A 13496-nucleotide genomic window follows, 5' to 3' on the forward strand; every position below is an offset into this window, starting at 1 on the left:
GCTAAGGACAAGAAGCGGGAATGAGAGAAATAAGGGAAAATCCAAATTAGTCCAGCTCAAGTCCTGGTGAAAAGTGCACGATGGAGAAGGGCAAAAGGGAGAGAACAAATGCACACGCAAAAGTGAAAGAAGTGAAAAGTAAGAAGAAAAGGCTGGCAGACGTCACTCTCTCGGGTCACTCTCCCCGAGTCCCTCTCCCGGCCGGCGCGTCTCGTCTCGCCTTCGCCACCACCGCGGAGGAGACGAAGCCCGCCTTCCCCGGAGGGCGCCCCAGGCCCGCCTCGGCCGAGGCCCGGCACGCGCCCGTCGGAGCCGCGAAGGCGGCGGGACTACAGCTCCCAGGGTGCCGAGCGCGGGGGCGCCTGCGCAGTGCGGCGGGAGGCGGCGGTCTGTTCTCCGCTGAGGAGGAGCGGGGCAGAGGAGGGAGGCAGCGGGTGAGAGTTCAGAGTTCAGCAGCAGCAGCCCGAGCCCATGATTCCCATATGCCCTGTAGTTTCTTTCACCTATGGTGAGTATAAATGTGCCCCGTCGGGGTCCCCGCGTGGCCCCTTTCCCGGCCCGGGGCGGCGGGGAGGCGCGGGGGGTTGGGGCAGGCTCTGGGGAGGAGGCGGCGGCCGCCACCCGGGCGTGCGAGTGAGTGAGGGAGTGCGAGGCGGGAGGGGGAGGCGGCGCGGCCGCGGCCCGGCCCGGCGAGGGCGGCTTCTCACGGAGCCTCTCTCTCTCTCTCCCCTTCCCTCCATCGGCGTCTCTGCCCCTCCGCTCCTCTCCTCCCGCCATGGGATCCGACTCTCCGTGCCCGTCGCAGTGCCCAGCCGGCTGGGGGAAGATGCCAAAATGGCGACCGGCAACTACTTTGGATTCACCCACAGCGGGGCGGCGGCGGCGGCGGCTGCGGCCCAGTATAGGTAACGGCTCCCCGCCCTCTCCCTCCTCTCCCCCTGCTCGCCCCTCCGCCCGGATCCCGCCGACACGACGCCCACACGCCCGCCGCCCCCCCTGTGTCCCCCCCGTCCGAGCGCCCGCCGGCGGCAGGCCGAGCCCCGCGGCCTCGCCCGGCCTGGGGCGGGCAGCGGCCCCGGTGGGGGCGGGAGCGGGAGACTGTGAGGCGGAGGGCCTCCCGGGCCTTTGGCGGCCCCGCAGCTAAAATGGCCTCCCGCGGCCTCGGAGCCGAGCCGCCACCCCCGCCGGGCTGGGAGGGAGGGAGCCGAGGCCGCGGCCCCTGCGGTGCCTCCGGTCCCCGCCCCCGCCGGGCCGGTCCCCACCTCCGATCCTCCTCCCACTTGGGGAAAGAGATGGTGGGCGAGGGCACCTTTCGGGGAGTGCGGAGTCGCGCCGCCGCCCGGGCACCGGTCCTCGCCCGGTGCTCCGGCCCCCAGAGCCCAGATAACGTGTTGTTTTCTCGGGTGCCTTCTGCTGCGTCCCGTGGTCTCCCCTGGCCGTCCACCCGATCCCCGCAAACAGACTGTGGGTGTCATCGCATTCGTTTAGTTCCTTTAGTTCTCCCTTCAAGGAGAGAGGTAAACACACCAACCACCTGTGAATTGTGTAGCTGGCAGACTGGAAGAGATGTGCGAAGTTTCTAGTGCTGATAAATGAGTCCACAGCTTTGTTCTAGCTGTTGCGTTTAGGCTCCAGGTGGGCCAGTAATTTCCCTTGGCGGGTCTTTCCCCTCCAGGCAAATGAAGAGTGCAAGTGAGGTGCCGAGTTAGTGAAATGCACCCTATGAAATCTCTTACTTAAGGGAAGCTCTAATTTCTGAAGTTTCTGTAGTTCGTTATATATCTTATCAAAAGAAAAACACTAGGTTCTGTTGTTGTTACTTTTGAGTCAGTCTGAGACAGTCTCTTTAGACTCAGGCCGTAAGCGTTCAGGGCTCCTAAGTGATCAGCTTTTTATAGAGAGAGATTATATTAGATATCTGTGTACTAGGTAAATTAGCTATTGGTTAATAAACCCGGGTAGTTTTCTCACCTCATTCACTTCAGGCAGCGGGTTGTCTAATGGAAAGGACATCACTGGGAACCAGAAGACCTGGGTTCCAGTCTTTTTTGCTCCGGATTTTAATGACGTTGGGGACATCTCTTATCTGGTCTTTCATTTTCCTCATCTGTAAAATTGGGCTATCTTTTTTGGTTAAAACTGGTAATTCTGAGGAACAGAGTTGCCATATTTCATGGAATTATAAGATAGCATTTATTATAAAGGAAGGGTATCATTATTTTATGTATCACTGAAAAAATCACCACCAGTTAAAATATGACTCAATGCTTAAGACCCCATTGATTTTTAAGAGATGTTAAAATGTGTAAATATGTTTTATTGATGAAATTAATATTCTACTAATTGTCAAATGCGTTGAACGCGTGTGGCATTTTTTTTTACAAGTCTCTTTTACCTTAAAGCTTATTTCCAGAAAAAGAACTGAGATGACACATTATTGGGGCATGATCTTGGGGCTTTTCAAACTTTTAAAAAATTCTTTACTTACAAATTTGATAATTAAACAACTAACAAAGTCCCAGCCATTTTAATAAAGAGCAAATAATTTTTGTGGAGAGAAAAATCAAGCCATTTTCTTTTTCTGGGAAACAAGATACAGCTAATTAGCACTGTGCCGTAAATCTGCTACCAAGTACTGTGTGTCCTACACAAGGCTGTATTTAACCATTTAAGTTTTAATTGTTTTACACAGTATTTTTCTGTTACTATGGGCAGAGTGATTTGTTGGATTATTAACTGTTTACTGAAAATGTAGTGGGTTTGTTCTTTGTGGCAGTTTTGAAATATTTTTTCGAATGCAAACCTATAGATAGAAATGAGGGGAGGAAATGCCAATTTAAAGATAACCATTTTTTGATCAAATATTTGCATGTAAGTATTTTATCCCAGTATAGGAAGCTATTACAGATTTCTGTACCTAGTTTTTCTTTGGCTTTGAATCTTACAAAGTTTCAGTAAACTGTAACAGCAATCCAAAGTATTAAATTGCTTGTTAATATGTGTGTCTAATGAGAAAAGACTAGTCTTTTGACATTACTTATTTATGCATGTATTGGCAAAACTAATTGTTAAGATGCTCTGTCCTTGTATATAACATACTATATAGAATTGTTTGTTTTTAATGGAAAGAAATCAGGTCCAATAATGCTAATACCTTGGTTCAAGGAAGATGAACAAATAGCATTAATAATTAAAAGCATATGCAAAAAATGCAGTGATGGTGCTCATCTTTCTTCCTGTCTAGAAATCATTAAAATGTAACTTTGAGACATGGAAGACCAAGGCTTACTTTGCAAAAAAGAATTATTTTTGAAGGATGTAAACTCAAGGAGATCTTAAACATTTACCTGGAGATTATGTGAATAGTTGCTTCACCTGTCATTGAGTGCAGATAACTGAGAGTAACTATTCTAAGTCTAGAATTAATTCCGGTTCTTAGTTTTCTTGGTTACCACTATGTGAGGTATTTGATTAAATTTATTTTAAATTTAGACTTTCTTTTTGCTTGTTAATATTTGAGATTTATAATGGCATACTAAGTATCAAAGTTCTTTAAGAGATGTTGTAAAGATCTCTTATAAGTTCTACTACTAATAACCTTTAGATAAACCAGGTTTTTCTTTTGTATAAGACATATTAAATATTTTTGTGGTAAGCATTTATTCAGTCTTTGTGCTACACGTTCCGTCAGCTACTGATTGCTTTTCTTCCTGCTTCTGTATTTTTTTAAGGCTAGTAAATAAACCTATTGGTGCCATTTGCCACTATTGCAAATGTAATCTTTTCATTTTCTTACCTTTCATGTGCTTTTTTTCCCCTTGGCAGTGACAAAATCAGAAAGGTTTTAAGTATTAATAAATGTTAATTTGGGGTGTGTAGGACAAGGCAGAGCTCAAGCATGATGAAAAAATAGGAATGGCTTCATGGCAGAAAGGGAACTTGGTTAGATAGGTACCTACTTCAGTAGAGTACCTTTTTTGTTTGAGAAGATATACTTAAAAACTTTTAGACAGACATTAATTTTATAATAAATCTTGAAAAAAATGATTTCAGCAGTTGTAAGAACTTAGGGTAACAAAGAATGTGAGAAAGATAATTCTCAGTGGAAAAAACTTTCTAATTAACTATCATAGGATCAAATGAGTTTTTTTGTCTCCTTCATTGGCAGTTTTACAGAAGTTCTCATAGGAGTTCTTCAATTTTTGAAGGGGATTTGTGGCATAAACAAATATGCTATGTATATGTAATATAAACTAAAGTAATCCCATTATATCCCACTATGAATAGGCATAACTTTTTCTTGGAGAGTTTTAAACAGCTAGTTTCTTGTATTCTTTAGAAAAACCTTGGTCATATCATTCTTGTCACCTTTCTATCTACTCAAGACGCTTGTCTGTTAACCTGCATAACCTAAATGTTTAGCTTGTGCTTAAACTAATTTTCTTTGTTCTATCTATAGCTCTTAGTGTATCATTGGTATCTGAATGTTATTCTACCTTCAATAAAGTTAGCTATTTAAAATAATCATTCGCCAACATTTTTTTTACCCTTTTAATATCTAGAATTAATTGAGTTCAAAAACTTGATAGAGTAATGATTGTATAAAGGTACAAAATAATTGCCCCCATATTCTTAGGATCTCAGCAAATGTTCTTAAATAATAAATGTTTAAGTGGATTTCGACTGTTGTCTGGACATTAGCTTAAATTAAGCATCTGTTAGTCAAAAGAAGGCATCTCATCTAGTGATTCTTGAGATTTCTTTAGGACATCTGTTCCTAAAGGATAAGTATCTTTTCACATCACTAAGATAACTTTGGGCAGGTTGATTGGCCAGTGAATTTCCCTCCTCTTTTTTGCTTTTTATTTGAATGTAGAGTTAAGAATATTGTATCTTGAAGGAAAGAATGAAAGTAACACTAGTAAGGTAGAAAGAAGTAATCACTAACTGAGATGGTGAGAAAACCAGGTGAACAGGTTTTTGAAACCGATCTTAGTGATGGAAATTTACTGGCTCTACCAAAAAAAAATTTACTGGAACTACTAATTATATCAGCTCCTCCATTGTTGAATCAGAGATCTTAGGATTCATATTGCGTGAATGAATTTGAAATAATGAAAATTTTCTTTCCAAAAGGATTAGTGCTTTTACAATGATGATATATCCTGTATGTGTTATTAGTAGCCTTAAGAGTAGGATGAGGGAGAATAGCCCTGTATAGAATGCTCAAGGTGTATGCTTGACTGTGTTTTTATAACCTGCCTCACAGTATACTATAATGAAAAGGCTTTGGATTTGAATCTCAACTCTATCTCTTTAGACACTTATGCAAGTCACCTAATCTTTCTACAACTCAGTTTCCTCAACTAACTTGCTTTGAGGTGAAGTTATTAAATATAAACCTTCCTAGCCTAGTGCTTGATTTTCAATAGGCATTTTACCAATGCTAGTTTTCTATAGAGATTTGTATAATAATACTAAAAGTGTTTTAAAAGCTCTCCTTAGTTGATGGCTATCATACACTTAATATATAGAGCTTCATAATCTCAAATGTTTTAAAAGTAGGTACTTGAGTATCAGTTGGAGGCCTCAGTTTCAGTGTCAGTTTAATAGGGACCTCCAAGTTTTTAATTATTTGCAAGCAACATGATTATAATCAACAGACTAATGTGAGAAATAATAAGAGTTCAAATTTTCTGGATCTACGCTCACTCCTGTTTCAGCAATGTTGAATTAGATTATCAAATTTCAAATAAGTCCTTTTTATATAGCCATAAAATCTATTAAGTAGAAATAAAACTAATGAGATATACAAAACACTTTAAAAAAAATACAATAGGCTATAAAGGACATAAAAGAAGACAAATAATTGAAGATGGGCTGTGTTCATGCAGTGAAAAAAAATCAGTACTATCAAGTTATCGATTTTCTCCTAAGTAGTCTATATGTTTTAATTGCAATAAAAATCACAACAGGCTTTTTGGGGTAACTTGATAAAGGAGTTCTCATGTTGATAGTGAAGAGAGTATTTGTCCAAAAGTAGTCATGACAGTCTTGTAAGATATCATAAGGAAGGTCTTGTATTAGCAGGGACCAAAAGATGTTATTAAACAGGAAAATGTGGTATTCGTAGAGGGATAGACAAATAGATCATTGGCTTAAAATAGCCCAGAAATAGATGTATGCTTATGGGCAGTTGGATTAGAATATATAGCTGTTTAAGTAGAGGTATTTGTCAAAAAAAAAGCAAATCAACCAAATTATTATTCAGAAGTACACCATCAGGATAATCAGAAGACAGTCCTTGGGCTTATAAATGTAGTAATTGACAAAGTATGTTAGAATTACTAGAATGAGATTAAAGGTGAGGAGTGCGCCAACAACATTGTCCTTGGCATCACTCTATCAGAATTAGGGTCGTTGTTCCGAGTATAACATTTCTTAGTGTTTTGTGAAAGCTGTGTGCAGTGCGGCTCTAAATTCATCCTTGCAGAGGGCGAATTAATGAAGCAAAGCTTTAACACTGGGCTTTTTTGTTGTTTTAGTATTAGTCTCCTCATGTAATATATACATTAAAATACGTTCATAGGGAGTAACTTACAGTATGCATAGTCCCTGCTTTCAAGGAGTTTACACTCCTGGGGGATGAGGGTAGGGGCAGGTATACCTCCAGGTAACTATGCCATGATAGTGATCATAACTGAGTTTTTTTTTTTTTTTTTTAACATCCTTATTGGGGTATAATTGCTTTACAATGGTGTGTTAGTTTCTGCTTTATAACAGAGTGAGTCAGTTATACATATATATATGTTCCCGTATCTCTTCCCTCTTTGTCTCCCTCCCTCCCCCCCTCCCTATCCCACCCCTCCAGATAGCCACAAAGAACCGAGCCGGTTTCCCTGTGCCATGCGGCTGCTTCCCACTGGCTATCTACCTTACGTTTGTTAGTATATATATGTCCATGTCTCTCTCTCGCCCTAACACACCTCACCCTTCCCCCTCCCCATATCCTCAAGTCTGTTCTCCAGTAGGTCTCTGTCTTTATTCCTGTTTTACCCCTAGGTTCTTCATAACATTTTTTTTTCTTAAATTCCATATATATGTGTTAGCATACGGTATTTGTCCTTCTCTTTCTGACTTACTTCACTCCGTATGACAGACTCTAGATCTATCCACCTCATTACAAATAGCTCAATTTCGTTTCTTTTTATGGCTGAGTAATATTCCATTGTATATATGTGCCACATCTTCTTTATCCATTCATCCGACGACGGGCACTTAGGTTGTTTCCATCTCCGGGCTATTGTAAATAGAGCTGCAATGAACATTTTGGTACATGACTCTTTCTGAATTCTGGTTTCCTCAGGGTATATACCTAGTAGTGGGATTGCTGGGTCATATGGTAGTTCTATTTGTAGTTTTTTAAGGAACCTCCATACTGTTCTCCATAGTGGCTGAACCAATTCACATTCCCACCAGCAGTGCAAGAGTGTTCCCTTTTCTCCACACCCTCTCCAGCATTTATTGTTTCTAGATTTTTTGATGATGGCCATTCTGACTGGTGTGAGATGATATCTCATTGTAGTTTTGATTTGCATTTCTCTAATGATTAATGATGTTGAGCATTCTTTCATGTGTTTGTTGGCAGTCTGTATATCTTCTTTGGAGAAATGTCTATTTAGGTCTTCTGCCCATTTTTGGATTGGGTTGTTTATTTTTTTGTTATTGAGCTGCATGAGCTGCCTGTAAATTTTAGAGATTAATCCTTTGTCAGTTGATTCATTTGCAAATATTTTCTCCCATTCTGAGGGCTGTCTTTTGGTCTTGTTTATGGTTTCCTTTGCTGTGCAAAAGCTTTGAAGTTTCATTAGGTCCCATTTGTTTATTTTTGTTTTTATCTCCATTACTCTAGGAGATGGGTCAAGAAGGATCTTGCTGTGATTTATGTCATAGAGTGTTCTGCCTATGTTTTCCTCTAAGAGTTTGATAGTTTCTGGCCTTACATTTAGGTCTTTAATCCATTTTGAGCTTATTTTTGTGTATGGTGTTAGGGAGTGATCTAATCTCATACTTTTACATGTACCTATCCAATTTTCCCAGCACCACTTATTGAAGAGGCTGTCCTTTCTCCACTGTATATTCCTGCCACCTTTATCAAAGATAAGGTGACCATATGTGCATGGGTTTATCTCTGGGCTTTCTATCCTATTCCATTGATCTATCTTTCTGTTTTTGTGCCAGTACCATACTGTCTTGATTACTGTAGCTTTGTAGTATAGTCTGAAGTCAGGCAGCCTGATTCCTCCAGCTCCATTTTTTGTTCTCAAGATTGCTTTGGCTATTCGGGGTCTTTTGTGTTTCCATACAAATTGTGAAATTTTTTGTTCTAGTTCTGTGAAAAATGCCAGTGGTAGTTTGATAGGGATTGCATTGAATCTATAGATTGCTTTGGGAAGTAGAGTCATTTTCACAATGTTGATTCTTCCAATCCAAGAACATGGTATATCTCTCCATCTGTTTGTATCATCTTTAATTTCTTTCATCAGTGTCTTATAATTTTCTGCATACAGGTCTTTTGTCTCCTTAGGTAGGTTTATTCCTAGATATTTTATTCTTTTTGTTGCAATGGTAAATGGGAGTGTTTTCTTGATTTCACTTTCAGATTTTTCATCATTAGTATATAGGAATGCCAGAGATTTCTGTGCATTAATTTTGTATCCTGCTACTTTACCAAATTCATTGATTAGCTCTAGTAGTTTTCTGGTAGCATCTTTAGGATTCTCTATGTAGAGTATCATGTCATCTGCAAACAGTGACAGCTTTACTTCTTCTTTTCCGATTTGGATTCCTTTTATTTCCTTTTCTTCTCTGATTGCTGTGGCTAAAACTTCCAAAACTATGTTGAATAAGAGTGGTGAGAGTGGGCAACCTTGTCTTGTTCCTGACCTTAGTGGAAATGCTTTCAGTTTTTCGCCATTGAGGATGATGTTGGCTGTGGGCTTGTCATATACGGCCTTTATTATATTGAGGAAAGTTCCCTCTACACCTACTTTCTGCAGGGTTTTTATCATAAATGGGTGTTGAATTTTGTCAAAAGCTTTCTCTGCATCTATTGAGATGATCATATGGTTTTTCTCCTTCAATTTGTTAATATGGTTAATCACATTGATAGATTTGCGTATATTGAAGAATCCTTGCATTCCTGGAATAAACCCCACTTGATCATGGTGTATGATCCTTTTAATGTGCTGTTGGATTCTGTTTGCTAGTATTTTGTTGAGGATTTTTGCATCTATGTTCATCAGTGATATTGGCCTGTAGTTTTCTTTCTTTGTGACATCCTTGTCTGGTTTTGGTATCAAGGTGATGGTGGCCTCGTAGAATGAGTTTGGGAGTGTTCCTCCCTCTGCTATATTTTGGAAGAGTTTGAGAAGAATAGGTGTTAGCTCTTCTCTAAATGTTTGATAGAATTCGCCTGTGAAGCCATCTGGTCCTGGGCTTTTGTTTGTTGGAAGATTTTTAATCACAGTTTCAATTTCAGTGTTTGTGATTGGTCTGTTCATATTTTCTATTTCTTCCTGATTCAGTCTTGGCAGTTTGTGCATTTCTAAGAATTTGTCCATTTCTTCCAGATTGTCCATTTTATTGGCATAGAGTTGCTTGTAGTAATCCCTCATGATTTTTTGTATTTCTGCAGTGTCAGTTGTTACTTCTCCTTTTTCATTTCTGATTCTATTGATTTGAGTCTTCTCCCTTATTTTCTTGATGAGTCTGGCTAATGGTTTATCAATTTTGTTAATCTTCTCAAAGAACCAGCTTTTAGTTTTATTGATCTTTGCTATTGTTTCCTTCATTTCTTTTTCATTTATTTCTGATCTGATTTTTATGATTTCTTTCCTTCTGCTAACTCTGGGGTTTTTTTGTTCTTCTTTCTCTAATTGCTTGAGGTGCAAGGTTAGGTTGTTTATTCGAGATGTTTCCTGCTTCTTAAGGTGGGCTTGTATTGCTATAAACTTCCCTCTTAGAACTGCTTTTGCTGCATCCCATAGGTTTTGGGTCGTTGTATCTCCATTGTCATTTGTTTCTAGGTATTTTTTAATTTCCTCTTTGATTTCTTCAGTGATCACTTCGTTACTAAGTAGTGTATTGTTTAGCCTCCATGTGTTTGTATTTTTTACTGCTCTTTTCCTATAATTGATATCTAATCTCATGGCGTTGTGGTCGGAAAAGATACTTGATATAATTTCAATTTTCTTAAATTTACCAAGGCTTGATTTGTGACCCAAGATATGATCTATCCTGGAGAATGTTCCATGAGCACTTGAGAAAAATGTGTATTCTGTTGTTTTTGGATGGAGTGTCCTATAAATATCAATTAAGTCCATCCTGTTTAATGTATCATTTAAAGCTTGTGTTTCCTTATTTATTTTCATTTTGGATGATCTGTCCATTGGTGAAAGTGGGGTGTTGAAGTCCCCTACTATGAATGTGTTACTGTCGATTTCCCCTTTTATGGCTGCTAGTTTTTGCCTTATGTATTGAGGTGCTCCTATGTTGGGTGCATAAATATTTACAATTGTTATATCTTCTTCTTGGATCGATCCCTTAATCATTATGTAGTGTCCTTCTTTGTCTCTTCTGATAGTCCTTATTTTAAAGTCTATTTTGTCTGATATGAGAATTGCTACTCCAGCTTTCTTTTGGTTTCCATTTGCATGGAATATCTTTTTCCATCCCCTTACTTTCAGTCTGTATGTGTCTCTAGGTCTGAAGTGGGTCTCTTGTAGACAGCATATATATGGGTCTTGTTTTTGTATCCATTCAGCCAATCTGTGTCTTTTGGTGGGAGCATTTAGTCCATTTACATTTAAGGTAATTATCGATATGTATGTTCCTATTCCCATTTTCTAAATTGTTTTGGGTTCGTTATTATAGGACTTTTCCTTCTCTTGTGTTTTTGTCTAGAGAAGTTCCTTTAGCATTTGTTGTAAAGCTGGTTTGGTGGTGCTGAACTCTCTCAGCTTTTGCTTGTCTGTAAAGGTTTTAATTTCTCCATCAAATCTGAATGAGATCCTTGCTGGGTAGAGTAATCTTGGTTGCAGGTTTTTCTCCTTCATCACTTTCAGTATGTCCTGCCACTCCCTTCTGGCTTGTAGAGTTTCTGCTGAGAGATCAGCTGTTAACCTTATGGGGATTCCCTTGTGTGTTATTTGTTGTTTTTCCCTTGCTGCTTTTAATATGCTTTCTTTGTATTTAGTTTTTGACAGTTTGATTAATATGTGTCTTGGCGTATTTCTCCTTGAATTTATCCTGTATGGGACTCTCTGTGCTTCCTGGACTTGATTAACGATTTCCTTTCCCATATTAGGGAAGTTTTCAACTATAATCTCTTCAAATATTTTCTCAGTCCCTTTCTTTTTCTCTTCTTCTTCTGGAACCCCTATAATTCGAATGTTGGTGCGTTTAATGTTGTCCCAGAGGTCTCTGAGACTGTCCTCAGTTCTTTTCATTCTTTTTTCTTTATTCTGCTCTGCAGTAGTTATTTCCACTATTTTATCTTCCAGGTCACTTATCCGTTCTTCTGCCTCATTTATTCTGCTATTGATCCCATCTAGAGTATTTTTCATTTCATTTATTGTGTTGTTCATCATTGTCTGTTTCATCTTTATTTCTTCTAGGTCCTTGTTAACTGCTTCTTGCATTTTGTCCATTCTATTTCCAAGATTTTGGATCATCTTTACTATCATTATTCTGAACTCTTTTTCAGGTAGACTGCCTATTTCCTCTTCATTTGTTAGGTCTGGTGGGTTTTTATCCTGCTCCTTCATCTGCTGTGTGTTTTTCTGTCTTCTCATTTTGCTTATCTTACTGTGATTGGGTTCACCTTTTTGCAGGCTGCAAGTTCGTAGCTCCCGTTGTTTTTGATGTCTGTCTCCAGTGGCTAAGGTTGGTTCAGTGCGTTGTGTAGGCTTCCTGGTGGAGGGGACTAGTGGCTGTGTTGTGGTGTATGAGGCTAGATCTTGTCTCTCTAGTGGGCAGGTCCACGTCTGGTGGTGTGTTTTGGGGTGTCTGTGGACTTATTATGATTTTAGGCAGCCTCTCTGCTAGTGGGTGGGGTTGTGTTCCTGTTTTGCTATATGGTTGGCATAGGTTGTCCAGCACTGTAGCTTGCTGGTCGTTGAGCGAAGCTGGGTGCTGGTGTTGAGATGGAGATCTCTGGGAGATTTTCGCCGTTTGATATTATGTGGGGCTGGGAGGTCTCTTCTTGACGAGTGTTCTGAAGTTGGCTCTCCCACCTCAGAGGCAGAGTCCTGACTCCTGGCTGGAGCAGCAAGAGCCTTTCATCCACTCGGCTCAGAATAAAAGGGAGAGAAAGTAGAGAGAATTAGTATAAGTAGGAGGAAATAGGAAAGAAAGAAAGAAAGAAAGAAAGAGAGGAGGGAAGGAAGGAAGGAGGGAAGGAAGAAAGAAAGAAAGAAGAAAAGAAAGGAAGAAGGCAAGAAGGAAAGAAAGGAGGGAGGGAGGGAGGAGGGAAGGAAGGAAGGAATGAGGGAAGGAAGGAAAAAATACAGAAAGAAAGAAGATACAGTAAAATAAAATAAAGTATAATAAAGTTATTGAATTAAAAAAATAATTATTTAGAGGAAAAAAAAAAGGGAAGGATAGAACCTTAGGACAAATGGTGGAAGCAAAGTTATAGAGACAAAATCTTACATAGAAGCATACACATATACCCTCACAAAAAGAGGTAAAGTGGAAAAAATCATAAAACTTGCTCTCCAAGTCCACCTCCTCAATTTGGGACGATTCGTTGTCTCAAAAAGGGAAGGAAGGAAGGAAAGATAGAAAGAAGGTAAAGTATAACAGAGTTCTTTAAATTAAAATTAATTATTAAGAAAAAAATTAAAAAAAAAAATGGTCGGATAGAACGCTGGGACAAATGGTGGAAGCAAACCTATACAGACAAGATCTCACACAGAAGCATACACATACACATTCACAAAAAGAGGAAAAGGGGAAAAAATCATAGATCTTGCTCTAGAAGTCCGCCTCCTCAATTTGGGATGATTCGCTGTCTATTCATGTATTCCACAGAGGCAGGGTACATCAAATTGATTGTGTAGCTTTAATCCGCTGTTTCTGAGGCTGCTGGGAGAGATTTCCCTTTTTCTTCTTTGTTCTCACAGCTCACAGGGGCTCAGCTTTCGACTTGGCCCTGCCTCTGCGTGTAGGTCGCTGGAGGGCGTCTGCTTTTTGCTCAGACAGGACGGCGTTAAAGGAGCCGCTGACTCGGGGGCTCTGGCGCTCTCAGGCCGGGGGCAGGGAGGGGCACGGAGTGCGGAGCGGTCCTGCGGCGGCAGAAGTCGGCGTGACGTTGCCCCAGCCTGAGGCCCGCCGTGTGTTCTCCCTGAGAAATTGTCCCTGGATCCCGGGAACCTGGCAGTGGCGGGCTGCACAGGCTCCCCGGAAGAGGGGTGGGGGCAGTGACCTGTGCT

At 40.5% G+C, this 13496-nt stretch overlaps 1 protein-coding gene across 1 annotated transcript in view; it reads left to right on the top strand.

Annotated features, from left to right (window-relative positions):
* Nucleotides 1-391: 391 nt before the first annotated feature.
* The window catches only part of ZFR (zinc finger RNA binding protein), an 86313-nt gene continuing 73208 nt past the window's right edge, over nt 392-13496 (top strand). Inside the window, exons 1-2 of the mRNA XM_007453358.1 lie at nt 392-508; nt 806-905. Of these exons, the coding sequence (XP_007453420.1) occupies nt 472-508; nt 806-905 (137 nt within the window). The 5' untranslated portion in view covers nt 392-471. The remainder of the gene's footprint in view (nt 509-805; nt 906-13496) is intronic.

This window comes from Lipotes vexillifer, unplaced genomic scaffold (genome assembly GCF_000442215.2).
Source record: "Lipotes vexillifer unplaced genomic scaffold, Lipotes_vexillifer_v1.1 scaffold522, whole genome shotgun sequence".
Classification (NCBI taxonomy): Eukaryota; Metazoa; Chordata; class Mammalia; order Artiodactyla; family Lipotidae; genus Lipotes; species Lipotes vexillifer.